Source organism: Mirounga leonina, unplaced genomic scaffold, assembly GCF_011800145.1.
Source record: "Mirounga leonina isolate KUSES-001 unplaced genomic scaffold, KU_Mleo_1.0 Mir_171, whole genome shotgun sequence".
NCBI lineage: Eukaryota > Metazoa > Chordata > Mammalia > Carnivora > Phocidae > Mirounga > Mirounga leonina.
This window is the reverse complement of record NW_023270436.1, coordinates 3,281,703-3,307,052: the sequence shown is the minus strand read 5'-3', so window position 1 is coordinate 3,307,052 and position 25,350 is coordinate 3,281,703. Positions and strand designations below refer to the sequence as shown.

Here is a 25,350-nt window from a genome sequence, read left to right as displayed (position 1 = left end):
GGGTGGCTCAGTCCTTAAGCATCTGCCTTTGGCTCAGGTCATGATCCCAGGGTCCTGAGATCAAGCCCCACATCGGGCTCTCTGGTCAGCAGGAAGCCTGCTTCTCCCCCTCCTACTCCCCCTGCTTGTGTTCCCTCTCTCACTATCTCTCTCTCTGTCAAATAAATAAAATCTTAAAAAAAAAAAAAAGAATAGTACTCTCACCATTCCTTTAAATATTTTAATTATTTTAACAAGCTCTGGTACTCTAATTCCATATTCCAAGCAGGATAGCATAAAGGTGAGCACATGGGTCTTGAGTTCATATCCTGATTTTGGGATTCCTAGCTGTGTGACCTTGGGTAAGATATTTAACCTCTCTGGGCCTCCATCTCCTTAGGTATAAAATGGAGTGCAAGAGTATGGAAGACAGGGGGCCAATTAAAGTTTTAAAGGAGTACATGATATGAGAGGTAGGAAATGAGCTCCCAGACCCACAGGCTGTTGATCGTTGGGGCTATTGTTTTCATCCTTCTGGGTTGTGATAATGCATGTTTCATGAGGCCAAGATTTCATCTTCTGTTTTAGGGAATTTTTTTCTCTTTGACTTTTAAGAATTATCCGTTATACATTCTCCATTCTCCTCGGGAGGCTCTATGCAAACATTCTCTTTCACAAGAGAAAAGTTAAAGACTGTATAATGAAAGAGAAAATTGCTTTCATCTTCTGGTGTATTCTTTCTTTCTTTTTTTTTTTTTTATTTACCTCGCCATCAGGAAAGCATTTTCTACTTTGTGTCCTAAGACTTCTCATTAATATAATCATCCTAAATACTGGTGTAACCAAACAAAACTACAGATGCTAACTAGCAGGCAAATGGGACTCATATGTGGGGAAAAATGGGATGGCTCAATGGGATAGAGAAGAGTTGGGTTTTTTTTTTTTTAATTACCTGTAATTAGTGGGAAAGAAAATATGTGGACTATATTAAGAATAAGCTCTTTCTTTTTGAGGAAAAAGACCCTCATAAAGAATGGGAATGCTGTTCCCTTTTATTGGCATGAATTGAGATAATTGGAACTCTCAGGATTAATGTAAGGTTCCATCATAAATAATACCACCATCTGCAATAAATAGATGCCTTTCTCTTTGAATAGACATGGCTAAATATCCTCAAACCATAAGCTATATGAGCAGCAAATGCACCGATTTAAATTCTGCTATAAAGGCTTATATTATGCAACTCTAAATCCCTTCTGATGTCTGATCAATTTTTTTTTTTTTGCTTCAATTTCTAAGCTATTTTGGAGGCATAGTAAACACCGTGTTTATATTTCAGATCAATGAGCCAAACCTGGTATATAATTCACATTGTAAAGGGCCCTGAAGAAAACACCAAGGAAGCTATCATCTGCATGAAACAACTCTTAGAATGGCTTCGTCCGTATTGGAGGTCAGCAAACGTTAGCTCTCACACCAGATCCAGCCCCCTGCCTATTTCTGGATGGCCCACAAAGGGAGAATGTGTTTACATTTGTAAATGGTTGAGAAACATTTTTTTTAAACAATAATATTTCCGACATGGGAGAATTCTATGAAATGCCAATTTTAGTGTCCATCAATAAAGTTTTATGGGCACAGGGGCACAGTTGCTTGTTGACATTGGTCTCTGGCTGCTTTCATGATATAACCAACAGCAGGGCTGAGTGGCCCATAAAGCCTAAAATATTTACTATCTAGACCTTGACGGAAAAAGCGTGCTCATCTCTTCTTTAGATGACGTGCAAAGCCAATAAGTTCTATTTGGACACAGCCAATGTGTATCATTTTAGAAGATTTTGGCTGAAAGAAAACAACGATGGCACGATGGCCATCCATTGGTCAACCTAATGGGAAGTGTGATGGGGAAACAAGATGCAGAGTGTGTCCATGCAGTGTTCCCTCTTTGTTGTCAAGACCCACTCCCACATTCCTCTGCTGTGTCTGCCATTGCTGACTGTCTCTGGGGTTCTCACCCATAGTTCTGGCATGGATGACAGCATTCATGTGGTGACCTGGTCCCTCATTTGCCTTTGGAGAGAAAGGCATTTGCTTCCCTGATTCTCTTAGGTGTGAGGGCACCTCTTTCCCAGAAGCCCCAGCAAACCCCTCTTCATCACTCATTGGTCCCCACTGGCCCAGGACATGGCTCCCCAACCTCAGTACTGTTGGCCTTTGGGGCAAGATGATTCTGTGTCGTGGGGCTGTCCTGTGCATGAAAGATACTGAGCAGTATCTCTGGCCTCTACCCACGAGATGGCAGTAACATCCCCCACACCAACCATGGCAATCAAAAATGTCCCCAGACATTGCCAGATGCCACCCCCCCATTGGCAAAAGCACCCCTTATTTGAGAACCACTGATGTAGACTGGTGCATAACTGAACACGTTGCTGGAAACAGGTTTGGAATTACCCATTTGGTTTAAATCAGGGATTTATGGCAAATACGGCATCATGGGCTTTATCCGGCCCCTCACCTGTTTTTGTGTGGCTCACAGCTAAGAATGGTTTTCACATTATAAATGGCTATGTAAGTACCCAAGTAGTATTGATTTTGCCTCTTAGCCTGCAAAACCCAAAATAGTTACTATATGGCCCTTTAAGAGAATTTTTGCCAACCCCTGGATTAGACCAATGGTCTCAACCCTTACCATTATACAGCATAAAATTAAATTTGTAAACTTTTAAAAAAAGATTTATTTATTATTTATTAGAGAGAGAAAGAGCATGGTGGGGAGGGGCAGAGGGAGAGGGAGAGAGAATCCCAAACAGGCTCCCCACTAAGTGGGGAGCCTGACATGGGGCTCGATCTCAGGACCCTGAGACCACGACCCGAGCCAAACTCAAGATTCGGATGCTCAACTGACTGAGCCACCCAGGCAGCCCTAAATTTGTAACCTTACAACCTATCTACATATATAACTAAAAACAAATCTGCATAGTGCCCTGTCATAGACAGGAAAAATATGAGCAGAGTAATCCGTAATAAAATAATATCTTAAACGTGTACTGGAAGACCGGATGTTAGTAGTCAGCTATTAGCCCTGTGTCCGGAGTCCCCGTGCATGGGTCAGCCACGAATTCTGACTGGTGTGGACAAGTTTGGACAACTTGCATTCACAAACAGATTGGGCATGGCCGATGACATTTTCCAAAAGGATCAACACTTTCTCACTAAAGTTTTATCAAATTGAAGTACAATTTCGCCCCGGTAGTTGCAACATTGGAAAATGCGCCCTATACGAAATCCCTGCCCCTTGCTCACTGTTTCTGTAGCCGTTGGAGATAGCTTGTTGGCTCGGGTACTTAGAGGAGGTTTCTCACTCTTGTGAATATTCAGCGGGACCCCCAGACCTCTGCACCAGCCCGGGCTACTTGTGTGTCGCGTGGGACTGTCTCACGCCCTGCAGGACGTCTAGCAGAGCGGGACCCCGCTGTCTACATGCTCGTGGGATCCTCCCTCCGACTCTTGTGATAACCAGAAATGCCTCCAAGGTCCCCCAAAAGCCGTGTGTGCTGGGCTGAAGAGTCCCTGCCCCAACGGCCAACACCTACTGATACGTTACTTTATATGGCCAAAGGGACTTGGCGGGTGTGATTAATTTAAGGATTTGAGATGGGGTTTATTGATTTTTCTCTTTTAAAAAAGTTTTTATTTTATATATTTATTTATTTAAAAATGTCTAATTTAAATTCAATTAATTAACATATAATGTATTGTTAGTTTCAGAGGTAGAGGTCAGTGATTCATCAGTCTTAGATAATACCCGGTGCTCATTATATCACATGCCCTCCTTAATGCCCATCACCCATTTATCCCATCCCCCGACCTCCCTCCCCTCCTGCAACCCTCAGTTTGTTTCCTATGATTAAGAGTCTCTTATGGTTTGTCTCCCTCTCTGATTTCATCTTGTTTTATCTTTCCCTCCCTTCCTCTATGCTCTTCTGTTTTTGTTTCTTAAATTCCGTATATCAGTGAGATCATATGATAATTGTCTTTCTCTGATTGACTTATTTCGCCTAGCATAATACCCTCTAGTTCCATCCATGTTGATGTAAATGGTAAGTATTCATCCTTTCTGATGGCTGAGTAATATTCCATTGTGTATAGGAAACTCATCTTCTTCATCCATTCATCTGTTGATGGACATCTGGGCTCTTTCCACAGTTTGGCTATTGTGGACATTGCTGCTATGAACACTGGGGTGCATGTGCCCCTTCGGATCCCTACATTTGTATCTTTGGGGTAAATACCCAGTAGTGCAATTGCTGGGTCATAGGGTAGCTCTATTTTCAACTTTTTGAGGAACCTCCATACTGTTCTCCAGAGTGGCTGCACCAGCTTGCATCCCCACCAACAGTGTAGGAGGGTTCCCCTTTCTCCGCATCCCTGCCAACATCTGTCGTTTCCTGACTTGTTAATTTTAGCCATTCTGACTGGTGTGAGGTGGTTTGAGCTGGGATTTAATCACCAGCATCCCTGTGAGAGGGAGGCGGGAGGTCAGAGCAAACAGAAGCTGTGGGCTGCTGGCTTTGAGGAGGGAGGAAGGGAAACAAGGACTGCAGGTGCTCTCAAAAGGGGAACAGCAAAGAAACATTCTCTCCTGAACTCACCACGAAGAACGCGGCCCTGCCCACACCTTCATTTCAGACTTTTGACCTGCAGAACTATAAGAAAATATTTTCCATTGTTTCAAGCTACTAAGTTCGTGTCATTTATTCCAGGAGCAATGGGAAACTAATACAGCAGTTCGCCAGGGAGCGCCTCCCTTGAGGGAACCCCAGCTTGAGCTCTCGAACCCCCTATGGACCTGGGGTCCAAGCCACACCCAGGGACATGGGGGGCAGAGGGATCAGCCACATAGCTACCACACTCTTTGCCAAACTCGACTTCAGGAAATATAAATTCAGGCGGTTAAAACACTGCACTTTAGATTTATGGCTCTCCCTAATAAATATTTCCCTCGTGGGTGCATACCCAAGGCACTGTTCTCATGCTGATAGGGTCTGAGATTCCAGGTGGTTTAGAGAATTTGTCTCTGAAAGGCCTAAGTTTTTTGCTCTGCTGGGGCTGGGGTAGCGATTAAGCCACACCTGAGGATGATTATGGAGTTTTTCCCGAGAAAGGGGGGTGTCCCCCCAGCAGCTCAGAGTGGGAGATAAGTACCTGCTCTTTTAGAGGAGAGTTTCTCTGTTCCAAAATTGCAAACCACGCTATGTAATTTCAGCAAAGGATATTCAGGGGCTTGTTCAGAAGAGGCATTGAAATAAAATAATCCATTTATCAAGGTGCCTTTTGTTTCAAGAAAAAAGAAACAATGTGCCATATTTAGCAGAGAGAGACATTCTATGTCTGGAGAATGTTAATAAATCACCAACCGGGAGAGAGGGAGAAAACCTCAGAATACTTGAGCCGACTCATATTTCAAGTAAGCGGCGGTAACTTGGAAGGAAAATCCCATCAGGGTTTTCCTTGAGGTGAATGGAGGCTGGCCTTTTCCCGTGGGGAGGGCGGTGGAGTCTGATACCAGGTGGGTCAGTGGGAGGCATCCGTGGCCCCGTGGCCCCCCAGACTCATGGAAGGGCCCGCCCGCTGCTCTTGGTGCCTGAATCTTTTCTCATACAGATGTCGCCCAAACCTTTGCACATCTCTGTGGCCTTGAAAACTTTCTACTCTAACTTATCAGCATGACTGGAACAAATGGTGATAGTAATCATACTAAGAAGGATAATAATATAATAGCAAGAGCATCCTTCCCAGCGCTCGGGCACCTTCTCTCCAGGGGTACTTTGCTTATTGCCTTCTGTGACTTGGTGGTGATATGATTCCCTTTATAGAAATGAGGTTGCCAAAGGTCAAAAGTTTAAGGTATTTGCAAAAAGACCCACGAAACAACAACACCAACAAAATCTTTATCTAGTACATTGTGGAGCAGGGATTCCTTGGGTTTTGTCTGACGTCAGGAAGGCCCTTAACCCACAAGGATACCTTTCCTCTCCCTGGATGGAAGAGGGTTTGGCGCATATCCTTCCTCTATTTCATTTGTACCTTGGATGAACCACGAACACCTTGCACGTGAATCGGGTTAGATCAGGCTTCCTCAGCCTCAGCTCCACCGACATTTAGGACTGGACACTGTTTGTGGTGGGGGCTGGTCCTGTTAGCATCACTGAGTTCTGGCCTCTAGATGCCGGGAGCTCCCCCAGCCCCCAGCTGTGAGAACCAGAAATGTTTCCAGGCGTTACCAGGTGTCTCTTGGGGGCAAAAGTCGCCCTTAGTTGAGGACCCTTTGCACAGCCTGAGACAATACCGCTCATGCATTTGGGTGATTCCAATGATTTTTTTTTTTTTTTTACTTAGAGTTCAAATACACTGACTTTTCTAGGTGTTTGCTTTCCTGTTTGTAAAATGAGCAGATATCTGCACCTTTTTTTTTTTTTTTAATCTCTCAGACAATGCTTTAAAATCAAACATGAGGATGTAGAACCAAATCCAGTGCAAACTCCTCCCCTCTGGATAGTCTTTGAAGGGCCCGTGCGCCGTAGTGTTTGTTTTTACATTCTCCAGTTGAAGAGGAAAGCAGGACCTTGCATTTTTACCACGCACCCTATGGGCACCCAGGTCTTACTGCCGTCAGAGCCAACTCTGGCCCCCCTCCCACGCTCCTAGACCGACCTCCTCACACGCCGAGGCCCCGAGCCTCTCCTGGAGGGATCCCCTGCTCAGGCCCCCTCCTGGGGTCCTCTCTCCAGCCCGGCCAACCCACACATCCCAGCCCAGAGAGAACCAGCTCCGAAGAACCTGCCCCCATCAACACATCCGCAAGTGAGCATCATGATGAAGGTGATGCGTCATGCGGGCTGAAAGGGTCATTTCCCACCCCTGGTGTTATTCTGTCTGGGTGCTAAGTGACATGGACTTCTGTGTTCGCTATCTCAGAATCTCAAAAACTCAATTTCCGGCCGCAGCTCTGCCGCAGAGTTCTCTGATGAACACCTGACGGAGGGCATGGTATCCCCAGCACAGATAAAGAAAATGGATAAACGGGACACAGATAAAGAAAATGGATAAACAGGGAGGCAGACAGCAAATGAGTGTGCCGTCTGCAGGGAGCCCAGATAAGAAGGTGTGTCTGTCAACGGCCCCCCTGTTCCCTCTCCCATGGCCTTAGGAAACCAGCATCGGACTTTTCCAGGGTTATTGTTTCAGATCGATAAAAATTACCGAATAATCCTATCTTTCTGGGAGATGGTGTGAGCAGATGCACCAGAATGAGAGGGTGGATATTTGTCTGTGCTCACTGGGTCCCAGCAGCCAGGAGATGGTTCCCTGGCAATCAGCAGATAAAATGTCAGGAAAGAAATACAAGGACGGCTGGTAATCACCTCTGCTTCCTTCCTCCCCTGGATCAGGGCTCCCCAGAGTGTGAGATGAATTGAGGTGATCGACAGAGTCACGGCGTGGGAGGGTGCAGATGGGCACAGGTCCTGGGGGAGCGTTCTCATGAGCGTCCATGGGGTTGGTGTTTGAGGTGCATGGACATGGGGTGAAGCCACCCGAGTCTCACAAATGAGAAAGTGATTCCCCTTTCAATTGTTTGAATTATTCTAATTTCATCATGCGGAAAAGTCTCATTTTGGTGTCACTGTGTCTTGAACACCTTACACTCAGTAACCTCCCCATTTAACAAAGAAATGGCAAATGTCAGGCTCAGAGCCATAGACTGGCAACAATTTGGATCATGGGATCCTGTGTTGTTATTTATACGAGGATTATCTAAATGCATGTATTCACTAATTCACTGGTATTTGATTAAGTATTTACTTTAATAAAGTATTAGTTATTGATAAAAATCATTGTTTAGCAATGCATAAATATCTGGCTGATGTCATGAAAGTACTCTCTGAATGTCTGAGTTTAGGAGACATTGTCTGGAGCATTGTGTGTGGAGGGAGATGTTCCTGGCAGTCATGGGAATGCATATGCTCAAGAAATTCTCGTTTTTTGAAGATTTTCTTTTTTTTAGAGCAGTTTTAGATTCACAGCAAAATTGAGAGGAAGGTACAGAGAGTTCCCATGTACCCAAAGTCTGTGGTTTACATTAGGGTTCACTCTTGGTGTTGTACGCTCTGTGGGTTTGGACAAATGTATAAAGACACGTGTCCACTGTTGCAGTATTGTACAGAGTATTTTCACTGCCCTTAAATTTCTCTGTGCGGTATTCATTGGCCAAAGTAAATCACACGGCCAGCATAGATTCAAGGAGGTCAATAGACACTTCCTCTTGAAGGGAGGGTTGCAGGGCCACATGCAAAAGTGTAGATACAAAAGGAGAATTGGAGCTGTTTTTAATTGTTCTACACAGCTTCTGATATATCCCATATATCTGACTCTTTCTACCTATTTATCTGTCTGTTTACCTATGCACCCATCCATCCCCCCATCCAACCATCCATTCACCCATCCATCCATCCTTCTATCCACCCTTCTGTCCATCCATCCATCCATCCATCCACCCACCCACCCTTCTAGCCATCCATCCATCCACCTATCCATCAATCCACCTATCCATCCATCCACCTATCCATCTATCCGTCCATCCATCCATCCATCCATGGAAACTAAAACTCCCAGAAGGTAAGAACTTGCTCAAGAACCCATGATGGCTGAGTAGATCAACCCTCAGTGCCTCCATGACCAACCTTCATGCCCTTAACCACCATACTAGACCCACTTTCTTCACCATGTTTGTCTCTTCTTGCTCACGTTAAGTCTCTCATGAACTGGAAAAACCAGAACTGGGGTCAGCAGGAAGGTAAGATCAAGGCACTTTTTTCTCCATGAGAGGGAGCAGGAGCGACCTACTTAAATAATGGAGAAAGGAGACAGTTGGACAGCAGGCCCACTCCAGCTTTATTTTATAGAAAACAAACTCAGCATTTACTAAAAAATAAGAGATTCATATTTTAGGCTTTTGGGGGGGGAACCCAAAAAAGTAGAAAAAGGGAATCCCTACACACAGAGAGAGTGAAGAACGAGGAGAAAGCTTGTTGGCAGTGCTTCCCGTGACAGGGGTATATCCTGCCCTGCCCCTGCAGATCCTTCAGAGAGCCCATCCCCGCCCCCGTCTCTGTCCCCAAACGAATCAGTCTCTAAATCTCCACACTTCGCGGTTTGAGAGCCTTTTTGGAGAGGGATGGGTACACTAGAACAAAACATCTGATGTGGCGATTTAGTTTGGTTTTTACAAAATATTGTAAGTCACTTAAATAATCCACGGCCTTTTTAAGGACATGGAACCAGTACTCTTTCTGGAATGTTCTACTCTGGTGGGGCCTTTTGAGGGTGATTTCACCTGGTTCTGGAGCGAGAGGGTTAAAATAGAAGTGCAGACACATCCCTCAAAGAGAGAGGGGCCAGCACCCTTGCTCCTGGGGGCCTCAGAACAAAGCCTCTGGTGGAGAACAAGGGGGGATGCTGTTTCTTTGAAAAGCCGTCTTGACAACCCAAGCCCTCTTGGCTGCGGCAACACCCGAGGCAGTTTTGATCTGCTAGCCAGCGTCCCTGCCGAGGAGAAGGATTAGGGAAGCTTCCAGAGGAGAGAGGCGCAGGTCGCCCATATGCTGGATGGGCCGCACCTGCTGCCTTCAGAGGACGGCCAGCAGGGGAGTGTGGAGCAGCTGGAGGAGAGAGAACTTTCTGCTCTCTCCCTGTATGAACGGGGGCCCATTTGCGTTTCTGGGCTGGTTTTCAAAAACAAGGGCACGGCCGTGGGCTTTGGGGGGCTTTGCAAAGTCAGCCACCGGGCACTTTAACCTCTTTGTCCTGTGCGTGTAGCGAGTCCTTAGTGAGCCATCCACAGTGTAAGAGGAAGCTATGGGGGATCTTTAGAGAGGAGAACCTTTGGGCAACAAGGAGCCTGCTGATTGTACGGCTGTCCACGTCTGTGATGGACGGAGGAGGGCAGAAAGGCAGGGGTGATGCTCTTGCCCATCGTGACGCTGAGCTCCAGCCCCCAGGGTGGGATGGCTTACCAGGCTGCGGATTCCAGTCAGAGCTTTCCAACTCAGATGCACCTGCCAGTTACAAGCAGGTAACTGAACTGCTGAGTGACTTCTCCCCTCGTTCCCAGGTGGGCATAATGCCCAAATGTTGCCAGGTCCTCCCATGTGTAAAGAGAAGCTGGAGACCCAGATGCTTCCCTTCTTTGTTCAAGATGGTTCCCATTCTCAGCGATCTTCTAAAATACCGTGGGCCAAAGAGAGCCCATCCCCAGGCTGGGTTGTGTGCCATAAGCCAGCAGTTTGTAGTATTTCCCAGTGCGCCATGTTTCCCTTTGGCTTCATGAATTTGTTGTTATGCGAAAGATTTAAAAAATTTTTTGCATAGGGGAGTTTATCACTTTTTTAAAATTGCATTTGGATTTTGAGTCATAATTAGAAAGCTTTCCCTACACCCAGTTCATGAAGGCGTTCATCCGTTGTCTTCTTTTAGTACTGGAAAAATTTTATTTCCTTATGTCTAGATCACTGATTCACTTGACATTTATTCTTGTGTATGGTGTGAGGTATGGATCTAATTGTATCTTTTTTTTTTTAAATTGTATCTTTTGTTTCAAGTGTCTAGCCATTTGTCCTGGAACCATATATGAAAAAGTCTCTCTTTGCCTCATGACTTGGCTGCTGTCTTTATCACGTGCTAAATTTCCAGGCGTACGGGAGTTTATTTACGGACTCATCCATTCCATTGGTTTGTTTTTCTATTCATGTACCCCTGTCATTAAATATGCTTTAAACTTGCAAATTATTAATAAACGTCCCAACTCCACACTCGTGGGTATCTTGCCAGCTTTCTGCTCAGTGACATTATGAAATCGTCACTGTTCGACCATTCCTAACGTGCAAAAATCTACATTTCGTTGGCTTCAACCTAATACAAGTATATAATTTGCAGATCATATAGTCCTCTACTGGCTGATCCCAGGAGTACCATGGAAATTCTAGCCAAGTGGGCTTCGGAACGTTCTCCTCATTTCTAAATTGCTTACAGACCTACTGTCCAAGGAGTCCAGCGGTAACCCCATCTTTGTCTTTTTCTTTTCTTTCTTTGCCCCCTGCAGTGATAGAGGGCCGAGGGGTCACAGACAACGTGCCGCGGTTCTCCTCGCTGCCGCCCTTCCTGCCTGTGAGCTACCACATCCTCGGAGCAGAGACCTCCTTCTTCCTGAAGGAGACCACCCAGGACGTCATGCGCAACTCCAGCCTGCACACCAGGGTGGAGTCCTTCTTCACATACAAGGCCAAGAGGCCCCCGGTACTCAACGCTAGCTACGGGCCCTTCTCCGTGCAGAAGGTCGTGCCTCTGGAACTGATGGTCACTTCGAACTTTCTAGGTCCAACCAGTAAATTCGGTCTCAACTGGAAACTGAAGGCGCACATCCTGCGGGACAAGGTGTACCTGAGCCGGCCCAAGGTGCAGGTGCTCTTCCACGTGCTGGGCCGGGACTGGGAGGTGCAGAGCCCCGGCGAGAGGCTGCCCTGCCTGCGCGTGTTCGCCTTCCGCGAGACCCGGGAGGTGCGGGCCGGCTGCCGGCTGCAGGGGGCCCTGGGGCTGTGCGTGGCCGAGCTGGACCTGCTGGCCGCCTGGTTCGGGCCCCCCAGCGTGGTGGCCGGGAGGAAGAAGGCGCCCGGGCCGCCCGAGGGGAGCCCCGTGGAGCTCTACTACTCCGTGCAGCCGGGGGACGCGCGCGGGGACTGTGCGGCCGGCGACGTCCGGAAGGGCAACGCCATCCGGCCGGGGAAGGACGGGAAGGACGGGCTGGACGAGGCCGTGCCCCACCTGCAGAGGATCGGTGCTGTCAGCCTCTATCGGGTCCAGGACACTGCCCAGCTCAGCGAGCTGCGTTTGGACAGCAACGTGGTCATCTGGCTGCCCTCCCGGCCAGTCAAACAAGGAGACGTGGTCACTGCCTATGTCACCATGGCCAGCAATTCCACCGTGGACCTCTTCATCCTGAGGTAGGTGCCCAGGGTGGCCCCGGGCAGTCTTGTGTGTGCTTCCTGTGAGGTGGGGCTGGACGCCTGGGGTTTCGCTACCTTCAGGGACCCTCTGGCTTCACAGTGAAGCCAAATTCTGCACTCGGCAGCGCCTCTTACATCATGGATTAGGGGACGGGGGAAGGGGGCCAGAAACCGAATCCAAAAGAAGCAAGGGTAAAGGAATCACTGTCTTTTGACCTTGAGTTGTCATCGAACTTGGAGAAGGATGTGATTTTTCTTTAGCTTTGAATTCTTTTGTAGATATACAGATACTTGTTGCATGAATGAGAGTATATTTTTGCAGAGCCCAAGAAGAGACGTGGGGTTTGTGGTATTTATGATATTTTTACTTTGGGCGTATGTGTGAAAAAAGGCAAGGATGCATGCACCCTTTAAAAAAACTTTTTGGTGAGGTTCAGTGTTGCCAAGTCGGGGCTTGGGAACCTCAGTTCCTGAGCACAGTGTAGCTGTGATTAAAGGAGTCTGCCCAACAGAGAATTATTGCGCAGAGGTATTCCATCTCCTAAAAAAAGGGAGAACAGAAAATAAATTGAAACAATGGAATAACCCACCTGCCGTCACCGCTGCTGGCTCAGCAGATTTTGCGAGTTCTAATAGGGCTACTGTGTCACTGAATGATGCTTCTGAGGTCGGTCTGGGAGCATCTGCTCTCCGAAGATTATCAATACCGGAGAAAAGCCACTTACAGCAAATCCTCTTAAAATGTGGACCAGGATTTCATAATAATGAGAAAATATTTGAGATTTGTTTAAAAGATAAAGATGATAAAAATTGTGGGTTTTTTTTTTTTTTTTCTATTCTAGTGAAAAAGGAATTAGGTCATAATTACGGCTCTTCCTTGGTTCTTTTTTAAAATAAAAAAATTAATCGCATGTTGAATGAGTTGCTTGGGAAAATGCAAAATAGAATTATAGCATTTTATAGCGTATTTCTTTTTGTTTTAAGTTTTCCCGTACAATATCAAGAATGGTCATTTTTAAAAGCTTTGTTTGTGTTTGTTTTCACAAAATGCACTCCAAGTGTTTCTCAAGGCATTTCTTCATCCTTCAGATTTGAATAATGCTCTTCTAGAATGTCTATCTGTTCATCGTCCTTGTCATGTTTTCTTTCAACTTTTAAGTGGGCTCATTTGACCAGATCCTCCCTTGCCGGTGTGTTCTGGATAGGATCGAGAACTTCTACATTGTGATCAGTGATGGTATGAAATCCTCCATCGTTCACAAGAGACAAAGTTTGCCCTGCGGGGGTTCCCATTATGTGCATACTCTCAGCCTCAGCGCCCAGCCTGGCACCTGCTGAGTGTGGGAGGAGGGATGCCCCTCCCCGTCAGAGCGCCGGTGGCTTGGTGGAAATGTCCGCCTTTTAACTGGGGCCAGGAAAGCAAATGTTTAGATAGGAGGATCCGGGTTTTGCTTCCTCCTGCCTTGGCTGGGAAAGACACTGATCTGCAAGGTTTGAGTTTTGTTTTCCCTGGGTCCCTCGGCATACTCTGTTTCAGATCATTTCATTGTAAAATAAGTATATACAACCCTGGCTTTGGAAAGTAGATGCAGAAGACAGGGATGGTTCCACTAACATGCTTCACAATTCCAGAGTCATAATTATCTTCGCACTTGGACTGATCCTTAACTTCGCGTTCAGAAACGCAGGCTCTGTGGTCCACCCGGGGCGGGTTTGAGTAAGTCACCAGGTCTCTGGGTCCCAGGAGGTACAGGGCCTTCAGCTGCTGGTGGGCCCCCCAGACCTGCTTTGTTGGACAGGAGGGGATGTTTTCTGTATTTGTCATCATTACGGGCAGGAATGGTGGTGAGGATCAGCTCCTGCAAACAATTGGCTCAGCTCTGAGCCTGTCTCCTGCACTTCCTGGCTGTGGGACTGTGGGCAGCTCACCTGACCTCTGGGTACCTCTGTCCCCTCATCTCTACATCAGATGTCTTCACAGCATCTCCTGCTGTGGGGGTGAGAGGCCCCCCAAGGGCCAATATTTATTTCTAAGGTGCTTATGACAGTGCCTGGCCCATAAAAAGTATGTCTATGAATGTTGAATGTCACTAACGGGGGTTGTGTTTAAACATCCATCAAGGGGCGCCTGGGTGGCTCAGTCGTTAAGCGTCTGCCTTCAGCTCAGGTCATGAGCCCAGGGTCCTGGGATCGAGTCCCCACATCGGGCTCCCTGCCCCGCGGGAAGCCTGCTTCTCCCTCTCCCACTCCCCCTGCTTGTGTTCCTGCTCTCGCTGTCTCTCTCCCTGTCAAATAAATAAATAAAATCTTTAAAAAAAAATTAAAAAAAAAAAATCCATCAAAACTTCCCTGAGTGCTGAATTCTGTTTTAGCAGTAAAAGGACTCCATGCCTTGCATAAAACCATAGCCACCAAGTCTGTTCTCGATGCTGCGTTGATCCCCACCTCACCGTGATTTTGTTTAAAGGGCAAAACTTTTTTTTTTTTTTTTTAATGACAAGCGCTTTGGAGGGCGGAGATGGCCTGGTTCTGGGGTGGGTGTTGCTTAGGGCCGTGAGGTGCAGCCGCCCTGTTTCTGCCTTCCCGATCATTCCAACACAGACCTGAGCCCTGGGGGAGAGGCGGAGGAGACACGGGGTCCCGGACGTGAGGCCGAAGGATGCCGCTGCCATGACTGATGAGCAGGGCGTGGGGGAAGCAGGTTTTCCCTTCCAGAGAACGTAGTTAATTGTAACTTAGTTAAAAATAATGAGTTCATTTTTCAGTGAATTGTTTCAAGGATGGAATATCCAGTAAGAGAATGCAAGAGGATGTACGCAGATGCAGGACGGACGGTGACTCCATGTGAGTGTGCGTGCTCATGGGACCCACGTGCCTCCATGGCCTCCAGCCATGGCTGTGGGTTGGATTGCAGGGAAATCTATCTTGCCCGTCTCGGGGACCTTTCTACTGAGAAATTCGGGGGGCTGGCAGGAGAACTTGAAAGACCTCTGCTGACTATGAAATCCAGAGGCGTTCGGCTTCATCACCTTGTACAATGGCTTTGATGACAAGGCTATTTATTTGGAGACAGCCAGGACGTTTTAGGGATTTTTATAGGGCCAGGTGCCTATTTGGGAACCTGACTGAGGCCTCCTTTATAAGATTGTTTTCACGAATGATGCTGTCTTCCATGGGCCCAAAGCATCAGCCTGCTTTTGGCTCGCTACTTCGTGAATTTAATCCAAAGGCGTCAAGGTGTGGAAAGTTGAAGCTTTGTTTCCTGTAGTCATAGTGATTTGGGAAACCTATTTGAGAAAATAAGAAATCATGATCGCCAACATAAATGAAAAACGCATAACCAGATGTGTTCCGCAGACGCCTCGAAGTGTGTCCAGTCATGGGAGTGGGCCCCTTGGCCCTTGGCTTAGAGCAAAGCACAGAGCAAAGGCCCAGCAGATATTTATGGAATTCATGCAAAACCAAATACTTGCCATCAAACCTAGATCACAAACCTTCCTTTTCATGGAGGTTTTCCTTCATGACTGACTGAGGCTTCTTGAAATCAGTCTCAAGATTCCTTACAGCAAGCAGGGGCATGCCTCGCTATTCCGACGGCTTCCGGAATACACCGACGATTAGAGCCATCAGCCCTGAAAATGCCCTTTGCCACCCCCCATGCCTGGGTGCCACGAAGGCCTCGGGATGCCGAGGATGGCACTTGCCCCGGACCCCTGCTTCCTCGAAGCTCTGTGTTAGACGGGAGTTTGCACAACTTCTTCCTGTTTGGGATCGATGTTCACTTTACCTCAGGGGGTCTTGACCTTGCAGGCCACTAGCGGGGAGAGCGGGGGAGGCTGCTGCACCTCAGCCTCGTCACTAAGTAACTGGAATTGATGCCTACAAGGCCAAGGAGGTGGCTCAGCGTCCTCCGCACCCGAGAGCAGGCCTGCTTCGTTGTGTCCAAAGTTCAGGAAAAAAAAAAAAAAAGAAGTTAAACCGATGAATCACTGAAGTTTATTGTGAACACACCCAAAGGACAGTTTGCACGCTGGGAGCCCTGGAAGCAAAGCCCAGAATGAGGCTCGGAGTTGGAGGGGACGGGGCGGGGGCGCGGTTTGCATGTCTGTTAGAAAGCAGGCAGCTCCCAGAGCCCGGAGGCAGGGACCAACTATTCTTCCCTGGCATTGTTCACAATATGAGAATTTTCTTAAATGAAAGGAAAGGGGTTAGTGGTGACCTCCTATCAATTTGGGGGAAACATTTAAGGCTTGCTTATGATTTTCCGAGGCATAAGCAAGCAATGACCCGGGTCAAGGTGGCCTCGCTTGTCTTGCCAAGCAAGCTGAATTAAGCTCTGCTTGTGTGACGAAACTGGGTTTGTCAGCTCAAGGAGTTTTTAAGGCTGGGCTCTGTTGTTGGTGGGTGTCTTTAACATCCCCCCCACTTTGGGTCAGTCCCTCAGTGAACTGAGAACCTGAGCAGCTGGTATGGCATTCCTGTCACTACCCCTGATGATGCAGCCCGGCTGAGGACTCCCAGGGCCCCCTGCACCAACAGGTTCATCACCATCTCGCACACGGGTGGTCAGATCATTGAGTTCCCCAAGGTATCTGATCCTGATGGACGTCATGTGATGTGTGAGTGACCGTCAAGGGGCATTTAAAACCCTTAAGAGGAGACAGAGGTCAATCTGATGACCTTAGGACAACAGTAGCCAAGGAATGAACCCCCCTCCCGCCAGAGCAGATTCCGAAAAGCCAAGATCTAACCAACTAAGCAACTCCATTGGGTTATAATCAGATTCAGGTTTACCTGTCGAAGTTAAACCACAACACGAGGTGTTAGCAGTCGCCTCTCCTCATGGTCACTTAGGGCCGGATGAACATGTGAATGATTCATTTCAGGAGGTGGTACTGTAACCAGGTCTAAACCAGGTCTCTGGCTGATGGGAGCAATCGGTCATTTAATAAGAGACATCTCTTTGGAAATAAAAGAAAAGCAAAGGTTGATAATCCGAGTGGATTATAAACAGCCAGTTGAGAAAATTTCTAGATTTGAGTTGAAAGCGTCTTCAGAGGGTGGAATGAGGTTGGTGGCTTCAGTCCCAGGGGGTTTCCCTGGTTGGTGATGTCATGGGCGTTTCCATCCGGTAGCAGCCACGAAGGTTGTCCGGGCGTGTTCTGCATGGTGATTTCTCTGACGTTTACACGTAGATCACAAAGCCTCGGAGACAGTTAACGATGAGTCTGCTCATGGGTATGCTCTAGTTTTCCATCTGAAATATAATTTTTATAGTTATTTCATCTTTATCAAAGATACGGTAAAACTCATTTGTTTGTAAAAAAATAGTCTTCTTAAACTTGGATGATTGACATCAGTGTAGTAAGGTTACGGATTCTGTGTCTGTTCTCAGATATGATAGTCAGTAATGGCTCTGTTCATATCCAAGGGGTGTCACTAGATCCCTGAGGTCAACCTCAGTTCTTTAAAAGTGTCTGATGATAAGGACTCTCAGATAGACCTTTAAAGTGTCTTTATGCCAAGAAGCCAAGCTATGGACTTGTCTAATTGAGTCCCATTGCAAAGGGAACAGATTCTCATTGAGCTTATTCTAATACATATATTGTCGTGAAGAATGAGAATATTTAATCAGAGTTTCTGAATTCTGGAGAGATCCGGTAGGGAGAAAAAGGGAAATGTTTCAGTCTGGGTTTACAGTCGTAGCTTTAGCAAATTGATGCAAGTTATAAATGTCTTAAAAGAGAGGAGGAAAGGGGTCCTTCCAATCTGGAAAACAAAATATTAAAGAACCAGCAGTGTTTTTAAACAAAGTCATCACGATTCTAATCCCTCGGTCCATTCATTCAGTCTCCCGTAATTAATTCTTGCTTTGCTTCCTCCGGGTTAGCGGCTTTATGAATCCGTCTGTTCCCCATTAGCATTTGAGAAGTTCTTGCCCACTTCAGTATTGTGATCTTAAGGCTCTCAGACACCTGTGTTCTGGAGGTCTGGTCAGGTCTCCCGTGGGTCGCTCTGAAGATGTGGGACTTTGTTCTGTGGTTGAGTACATGCGCTCAGAGAGGAATCATCAAGAGCAGAACGGGAGCTGTGTGTGTGACGGGAGACTTACCAACCATGACAGTTGAAGGTCTGGGGGGTTCCCCATGTGTCTGGACTCCTGTGGACCTCGGGTGGTCCCCCCACGTCCAGTCCATGACCAGCTACCAAGCCGTCCCCCGAGGCAGCCGCCCTCTGCACCAGCCAGCCCCGCACAGAAGCACCCACAGGAATCTCCACATCTCCCTCTCTGTTCCTTCTCCCGGGCCGTGTGAGCTTTCTCAGGAACCCCTGACAACCGAGCAGCAATTTGCAGGGCTGCTCTGCCCTTTCCTGGGTAGGTTTCGTGTGCTGGCCCCAGTAATGGAGCCCTTGGGGCATAAATCCGGAGAGACGATTTTTTTTTTTAAGTAAAACACTTCAAAGTAAGGAGGTGGTCTTCCCAGAACAATAAAAAGGGAGCAGAGGAGAGACACTCTATGCTGTGGAACTATGTGCGTTGTAGGGGCAGGATCGCAGAATAAGGGAGCGGGGTGGGGGGTGCCCTCATCTGGGATGCAGACGGCGCTCAGACGCGGGGCTCCTGGCTCATGCGTTCTGTCCCAGGTGGACTGGTGGATGCGTGCTCATTCTTGCTAACAGCTGGTGCCCCCCTCACCCTAATCCACACAACGTCCTGTGCCCTTACAGCCTCTCTACGTTCCCAGCATCATCCAATAAATAAATAAAAAGATAAAGGGTGGAAGCAGGGAAGAGGCTTTTAAAGCAACGACCTAAAGGGATTTTGCGTGCAGGGGTATTGGGAGAGGTGTTATTTTTCCAAGCAGGATGCGATGTGTCGGTGGACTCATTCCTAGAAGCTAAATGGGAAGCAGTGCCTGGAGGGCTCATAGACTGGTTGTCCCCTCCCCTAAAAGGATTCTGCGATTTATAGGTAAACCCGGTTCCCAGCCAGCCCAGGGCGGAGGGCACGGTGCTGGGCTCCCACCGGTGGGCGGCTGGTGGGATCCATGGAGCCTGTCTCTCCTGAAAGACTGAAGCCAATCGGGGAGCTCCACACTTTAGTCCACTTACACCTGATTATACCCCAAACATACACAAATACACAAACACACATAGCAGCGTTATCCATAATGGCCAAAACGTGGAAACAACCCCATGTCTATCAACCGGCAAACGAGTAAGCAAAATGTGATCTGTCCATGTAATAGGATGTCGTGTGGCCACAGAAGGGACTGAGTTGGCGATCCGGGCCACGGCGTGGATGGAGCTTGAAACCATGATGCTGAGGGACGAAGCCAGGGACTCACGACCCCGGCCACCGGGTTCGCTGGTTTTGGCAAGAAGCTAACAACTCGGGCTTTCAGTGCAGTCTCTGAATTTAAACACGTGGACAACGGAATCACGTCTCAGCACCTCTGCGCAGACCTGGGGACCCGATGGTGACCCTGGGCTGAGCTGTGTCTCCTGGTCTAAGTCGTGGCTCAAAGCATCAGTATATTCGTTTCCTACGGCTTCTGTAACAAACTACCCCAAACGGGGTGGCTTAAAACGTCAGAAACGTGATGTCTCAAGGTTCTGGAGGCAGAAGCCTGAAGTTAGGGTGCTGGCTGGGCTGAGCTTCCTCCAGGGCCTCCTGGGGGCAGGGAATTGGGGGATTCTTCCCTGCCTCTTCCTCCTTCAGCTGGTGCCTCGGCTCCCGGCTGCATTGCTCCCGCCCTGCCTCTGTCCTTACACGCTGTCCCTCCATGTCCCTCTGTGTCCACGTTTCACATCCCCTCACCTTTCTTTGCAAGGATCCCATCCGGAGATCAGGGACTTGTTACACCTGCAAAGACCCTGTTTCCCAGTGAGGCCACATTCTGGGGTCCCGCATGGACATGAAGTGGGGGAGGCCCACTCTCCGACCCACTCCGGAGAGGACAGGACCACCCCCGTGCATTTCGGGGCCTTGCCCATGTCATCCTGGGAACTCTGAATTGCTGCATGCCCCTTGGCACCTCTGACTGGTGGGAGAGCAGAGCCCCCGATGGGATTCGGAGAGCGCGCCCTTCTGTGCCCAGTGCACCTGCGCCTGCCCTCAAACCCTCCCGCTGATTACTGACCACCGCCCGCACGCGTGCTGTTCTAACTGAATGTCGGGGAGCTCTTTTTTTCCTTACTTGATCCCCTTTGTGTCCAAGGGTATGCAAAAGCCTGAAAGGCAATTTCCAGACCCCTGGCTCACCCCTGAAAGATTTGGCTCTTCGTTTCCAACTAGGCATCCATCCCCTGGGTCAGGTAGAGCCCTCAGGAATGACCCGAATGTCCCAGACTTCGTCATTAGGAACCCCAAACACAGTCGGGTTTGCACTGACTGCAAATTTGGAGCTAATTCAGACAATTCTGGAAACTCGTTTTCCCACACTCTGTCTAAAATTCATTTCCCTGTTGAATGTCTCTGAAGGAGAGGTTTGTTTTCATTTTGTTCAGCTTGTCATTTTAAATGTATTCTTCTGGAACAGAGAAAAGGAACAATTTTCTTTCTGCTTGGGAAGAAGTGAAGAAATAATGTTTCCTGCCCAAGGCCCCCTACCCAGCTCCGCGCAACACATCTGTGTTGCCAGGCAGCCTGGCTTCGGTGAGACATTTGACTGTTGTGGGAAAAACATTTACAAATAAAATTGACTCCAGCTCTCTGAAAAGAGAAAGGAAGCAGAGCCTTCCTGACCGAGACCCGGTTCCTTTATGCCACATTCTTTAACCGATTTAAGGGTCATCTTAGTTTTCAAAATAAAATAAAATTAAAATTGAAAAAATAAAAGGCATCTTCATTTTCCTCGAGCTTTCCGGATCACAGTTCTGTCTGCTGCCAACGGTTTACCATGGCATACGGGGACTTGTGTACCTGGGCGTTCTTAGGCAAGGGGGTGAGTAATAATTGAGTGTTGGATACTCCAGTGTCCCAGAATCCTGGGGTATTTTTTTTAAGATTTTTATTTTTTTATTTTTTTTAAAGATTTTATTTATTTATTTGAGAGAGAGAGAGAATGAGAGAGAGCACATGAGAGGGGGGAGGGCCAGAGGCAGAAGCAGACTCCCTGCCAAGCAGGGAGCCCGATGCGGGACTCGATCCTGGGACTCCAGGATCATGACCTGAGCCGAAGGCAGTTGCTTAACGAACTGAGCCACCCAGGCGCCCAAGATTTTTATTTTTAAGTAATCTCTACACCCAACGTGGGGCTTGAACTCACGGCCCCGAGATCAAGAGTCACACGCTCCCCCGACTGAGCCAGCCGGGAGCCTCCATACTGGGGTATTTTTTTTTAAGATTTTTAAAATTTTTTTAGAGAGGGAGAGAGAGAGCAAGCCGGGGGAGGGGCAGAAAGAGAGGGAGAAGCACACTCTGCACAGAGCAGGGAGCCCGATGCGGGACTCGATGCCAGGACCCTGAGATCATGACCTGAGCCGAAGGCAGATGCTCAACCGACTGAGCCACCGAGGCGCCTCTGGGGTATTTTTAAGTGTTGATTTGCTGCTATTTTGCTCGGTGTCGTGGCATTACTTCAGGGTTCCTTAATATGGGAAATCTGAACCATTTATGTCTTGCAACCCCAAGAGTTATTGAGTGAATTAAAGTCTCGGATAGGGAGACAAGGCTTACCTGTTTCTAAAGCGTTCCGATTGCATTACCCCTTCCTTGTTCGGAACCTTCCTTGGAACCTCGTTGCTGTTTCAGCTCCCATTCCCTGCCTTCCTAGACATGTTGAGCATATTTTCTTGTATTTACAAGTCCTCTTTGTGGTCAGCTGGGCTCCAGTCTACTTTCAGAAGGGTGATGCCCTTTTTTATTTAGAAAGGAGGGGATCCTGCAAATGGGGACATGAAGGCAAAGAGGAGGATGTGGTGTAGGAGCGGATGGAAGGGGGAGAGAGGAGGGTTCTGAATGTCAGGCCCAATTACCAGCCATTTCCGCAGGTGAGCCCAGTGACCTCGCTTCCCCCAGGGCTGGGGTCGCATTGTCTCTTGCCGTCTTTCCTCATATTCCCAAGGCTTGACCTTGCTACCTTAGCCTATCTTGTGTCACCTAGGGCTTTCTTCCTCTGTCCCTTTACCTCGGAAGCATCGGCTAGAAGGACCAGCATGCTCAGACCTGGAGAGTGGTTGTCACTTGGGTGGGGCCGCTTGTGAAGACAATGAATAGAAGAAGATGAAGACCGTATCTCACATTCCCCTAAAATACCAGCATCCTCTGGCGTTTTGTTCTGGTACTGTGATCACTTTGGACATGCTTTCCTGAAGAAAGCATCTCTTCTTCTGAATTTCTCAGGGGGACCTTTAAGAAATGGAATTCACTACCACATAAAGGAATGCACATGCCTTTTTAGTGGCTCTTATCCACTGCTTCCTGGGTCAGACCCATTACTCCTGAGAAGCCATACCCTGGCTCCTCCTGGGACTGCTGTTTGGATGGCACTATTGGGCTTCTAGAAAATCATGTTTGCATAGTGTTTGGCAAGTCCTCATTCACAACATGCCATGCGGTTCTCTCAACAACCCATTCTGAGATTCAATCTCTCTCACTCCATCATCCAAACCCGTCTTCATGCTGTTCCAACTCCTGCTGTCTCCCTCCACGGTGACTTCAGTGGTTCCCAGTTCATACAACATTTAGAGTTTGAAAGTACACGTCTCCTACAATGAAATACCACCTCACACCCATTAGGATAGCTGCTGTTGAAAAAGCAGAAAATAACAAACATCAATGAGGACATGGACCAATTGGAACCCTTGTGTCCTAAGGATGGGAATGCAAAATGGTGCCGCTGTTGTGAAAAACAATATGGCGGTACCTCAGAAACTCAAAATAGAATTCCCATATGATCCAGCAATTGCACTTTTGTGTATATGCTCCAAAGAACTGAAAGCAGGATCTTGAAGAGACATTCATATACCCACAGCAGCATTACTCACAAAGGCCGGGAAGTGGAAACAACCCAGCTGCCCATCAGTGGATGAGCAGATAAACAAAGGGTAGTCCACCCATACAGTGGAATGTGATTCAGCCATAAAAAGGAAGGGGATTCTGAAACCTGCTGCAATGTCCTTGAGGACATTATACAGAATGAAATAAGCCAGTCATAAAATAGGCAGAAGACATGAACAGACACTTCTCCAAAGAAGACATGCAAATGGCTAACAGACACATGAAAAAATGTTCATCATCATTAGCCATCAGGGAAATTCAAATCAAAACCACATTGAGATACCACCTTACACCAGTATGAATGGTGAAAATTGACAAGGCAAGAAACAATAAATGTTAGAGAGGTTGCGGAGAAAGGGGAACCCTCTTACACTGTTGGTGGGAATGCAAGTTGGTACAGCCACTTTGGAAAACAGTGTGGAGGTGCCTCAAAATTTTAAAAATAGAGCTACCCTATGATCCAGCAATTGCACTACTGGGTATTTATCCAAAGATACAAACGTAGTGAAAAGAAGGGCCACATGCACCCCAATGTTCATAGCAGCAATGTCTGCAATAGCCAAACTGTGGAAAGAGCCGAGATGCCCTTTAACAGATGAATGGATAATGAAGATGTGTTCCATATATACAATGGAATATTACTCAGCCATCAGAAAGGATGAATACCCAACTTTTACATCAACATGGATGGGACTGGAGGAGATTATGCTAAGCGAAATAAGTCAAGCAGAGAAAGTCAATTATCATATGGTTCACTTATTTGTGGAACATAAGGAATAGCATGGAGGACATTAGGAGAAGAAAGGGAAAAATGAGGGGGGTGGGAATTGGAGGGAGAGATGAACCATGAGAGACTGTGGACTCTGAGAGACAAACAGGGTTTTAGAGGGGAGGGGGAAGGGGGGATGGGTTAGCCTGGTGATGGGTATTAAGGAGAGCACGTTCTGCATGGAGCACTGGGTGTTATATGCAAACAATGAATCATGGATCACTACATCAAAAACTAATGATGTATTGTATGGTGACTAACATAACATAATAAAAATTCATTACAGTCAACTGAAAAGTTTGCTAGCACTTCATTAAAAAGAGTTTTAAACAAGAAAAAATTCAATCATAAAATGATAACTATCATGTGATTCCGCTTACATGAGATACTTAGAGTATTCACCGTCGTAGAGATACAGAGTAGGCGTGTGGCCGTCCAGCGCTGGGGGGCTGGGGGTTGGGGAATTATGGATGAATGGGTGCGGAGTTTTGGTTTTACAAGATGAAATGGATTATGGAGGTGGATGGTGGTGAGGGTTGCACAACATTACGAATATATTTAATACCACTGAACTGTACATTTAACATTGGTTAAGATGGTAAATTTTATGTTACGCATATTTTACCACCACCGTGGCAACAACAAAAATCTGTAAGTGGACTTTTTGGCAACAGATGAGCTGGAATTGAATCTGCTTGGCTTGGTTTGAGCCGCATACTCCTCCCGAATCCATTTATTGTGACCAGCAGATTAAATGTTTCTTCACCCAGTTACCCTTCAAGTTGCAAGGGCTGGATTAATCTCATTAAAAATGTGTTTACTGAGAGCAGAGGCAGAGTATTTGGCAAAGGGGAAACCAAGGAATAGGTACTAGAAGACGACGGGTTTACCTACTGGGCAGGAAGGAGCAGTAGATGTCCACCAGTAACATCGGGATGGGGTGTAAGCTCTAGAGATGGATGTTTGAGTTCAAATCCTAGATCCACTGTTCTCTCCACGGCGATGCAGACAGATTCCTCAACCTCTCTGTGCCTCAGGTCCTGTATGAGGATAAGCATAATAGCAACTACTGGTAGGGATATTGCGAGGCTTCAATGGGATAGAATTTTAACCTGTGCTTGGCACACTGTAAGCACCTAATAAGTATTGTTTATTATTGTTGCATTATTATGTTTGTATTATTAGGTGTGTTTTTCCTTAAGTTACACAGAGGGCCCATTACAGCTACTCTTGGCTGAGAGCTGCCAGAGACGTCCCGAACTGTGCTTGTTGATGAACTCCCATCTCAATGGTAGCATCTACATCCTTTAGGAGGAGGGATGCCCTTGCTTTCATTCAGGCGAAACAGAGGTTCTCAATCAGGGGTCAGGTTTACCTCCCTGGGGACATGTGGGAACATCCTGAGACATACTTGGTTATCAAAGCTGGGAGAGCCTTTCCTCTGGTATCTTGTGCATAGAGGCCAGGGATGATGCTAGGTATCCCACAATGCACAGGACAGCCTGCCTCTCCCCAACAGAGGATATGCCAACTCA

General features: G+C 47.3%; 1 protein-coding gene across 2 annotated transcripts in view; it reads left to right on the top strand.

Moving 5' to 3' along the window:
* The window catches only part of TMEM132C (transmembrane protein 132C), a 300,307-nt gene that overhangs the window by 94,045 nt on the left and 180,912 nt on the right, over nt 1-25,350 (top strand). For both annotated transcript variants that reach the window (XM_035016818.1, XM_035016817.1), the window contains exon 2: nt 11,141-12,038. In XM_035016818.1, the coding sequence (XP_034872709.1) occupies nt 11,141-12,038 (898 nt within the window). The remainder of the gene's footprint in view (nt 1-11,140; nt 12,039-25,350) is intronic.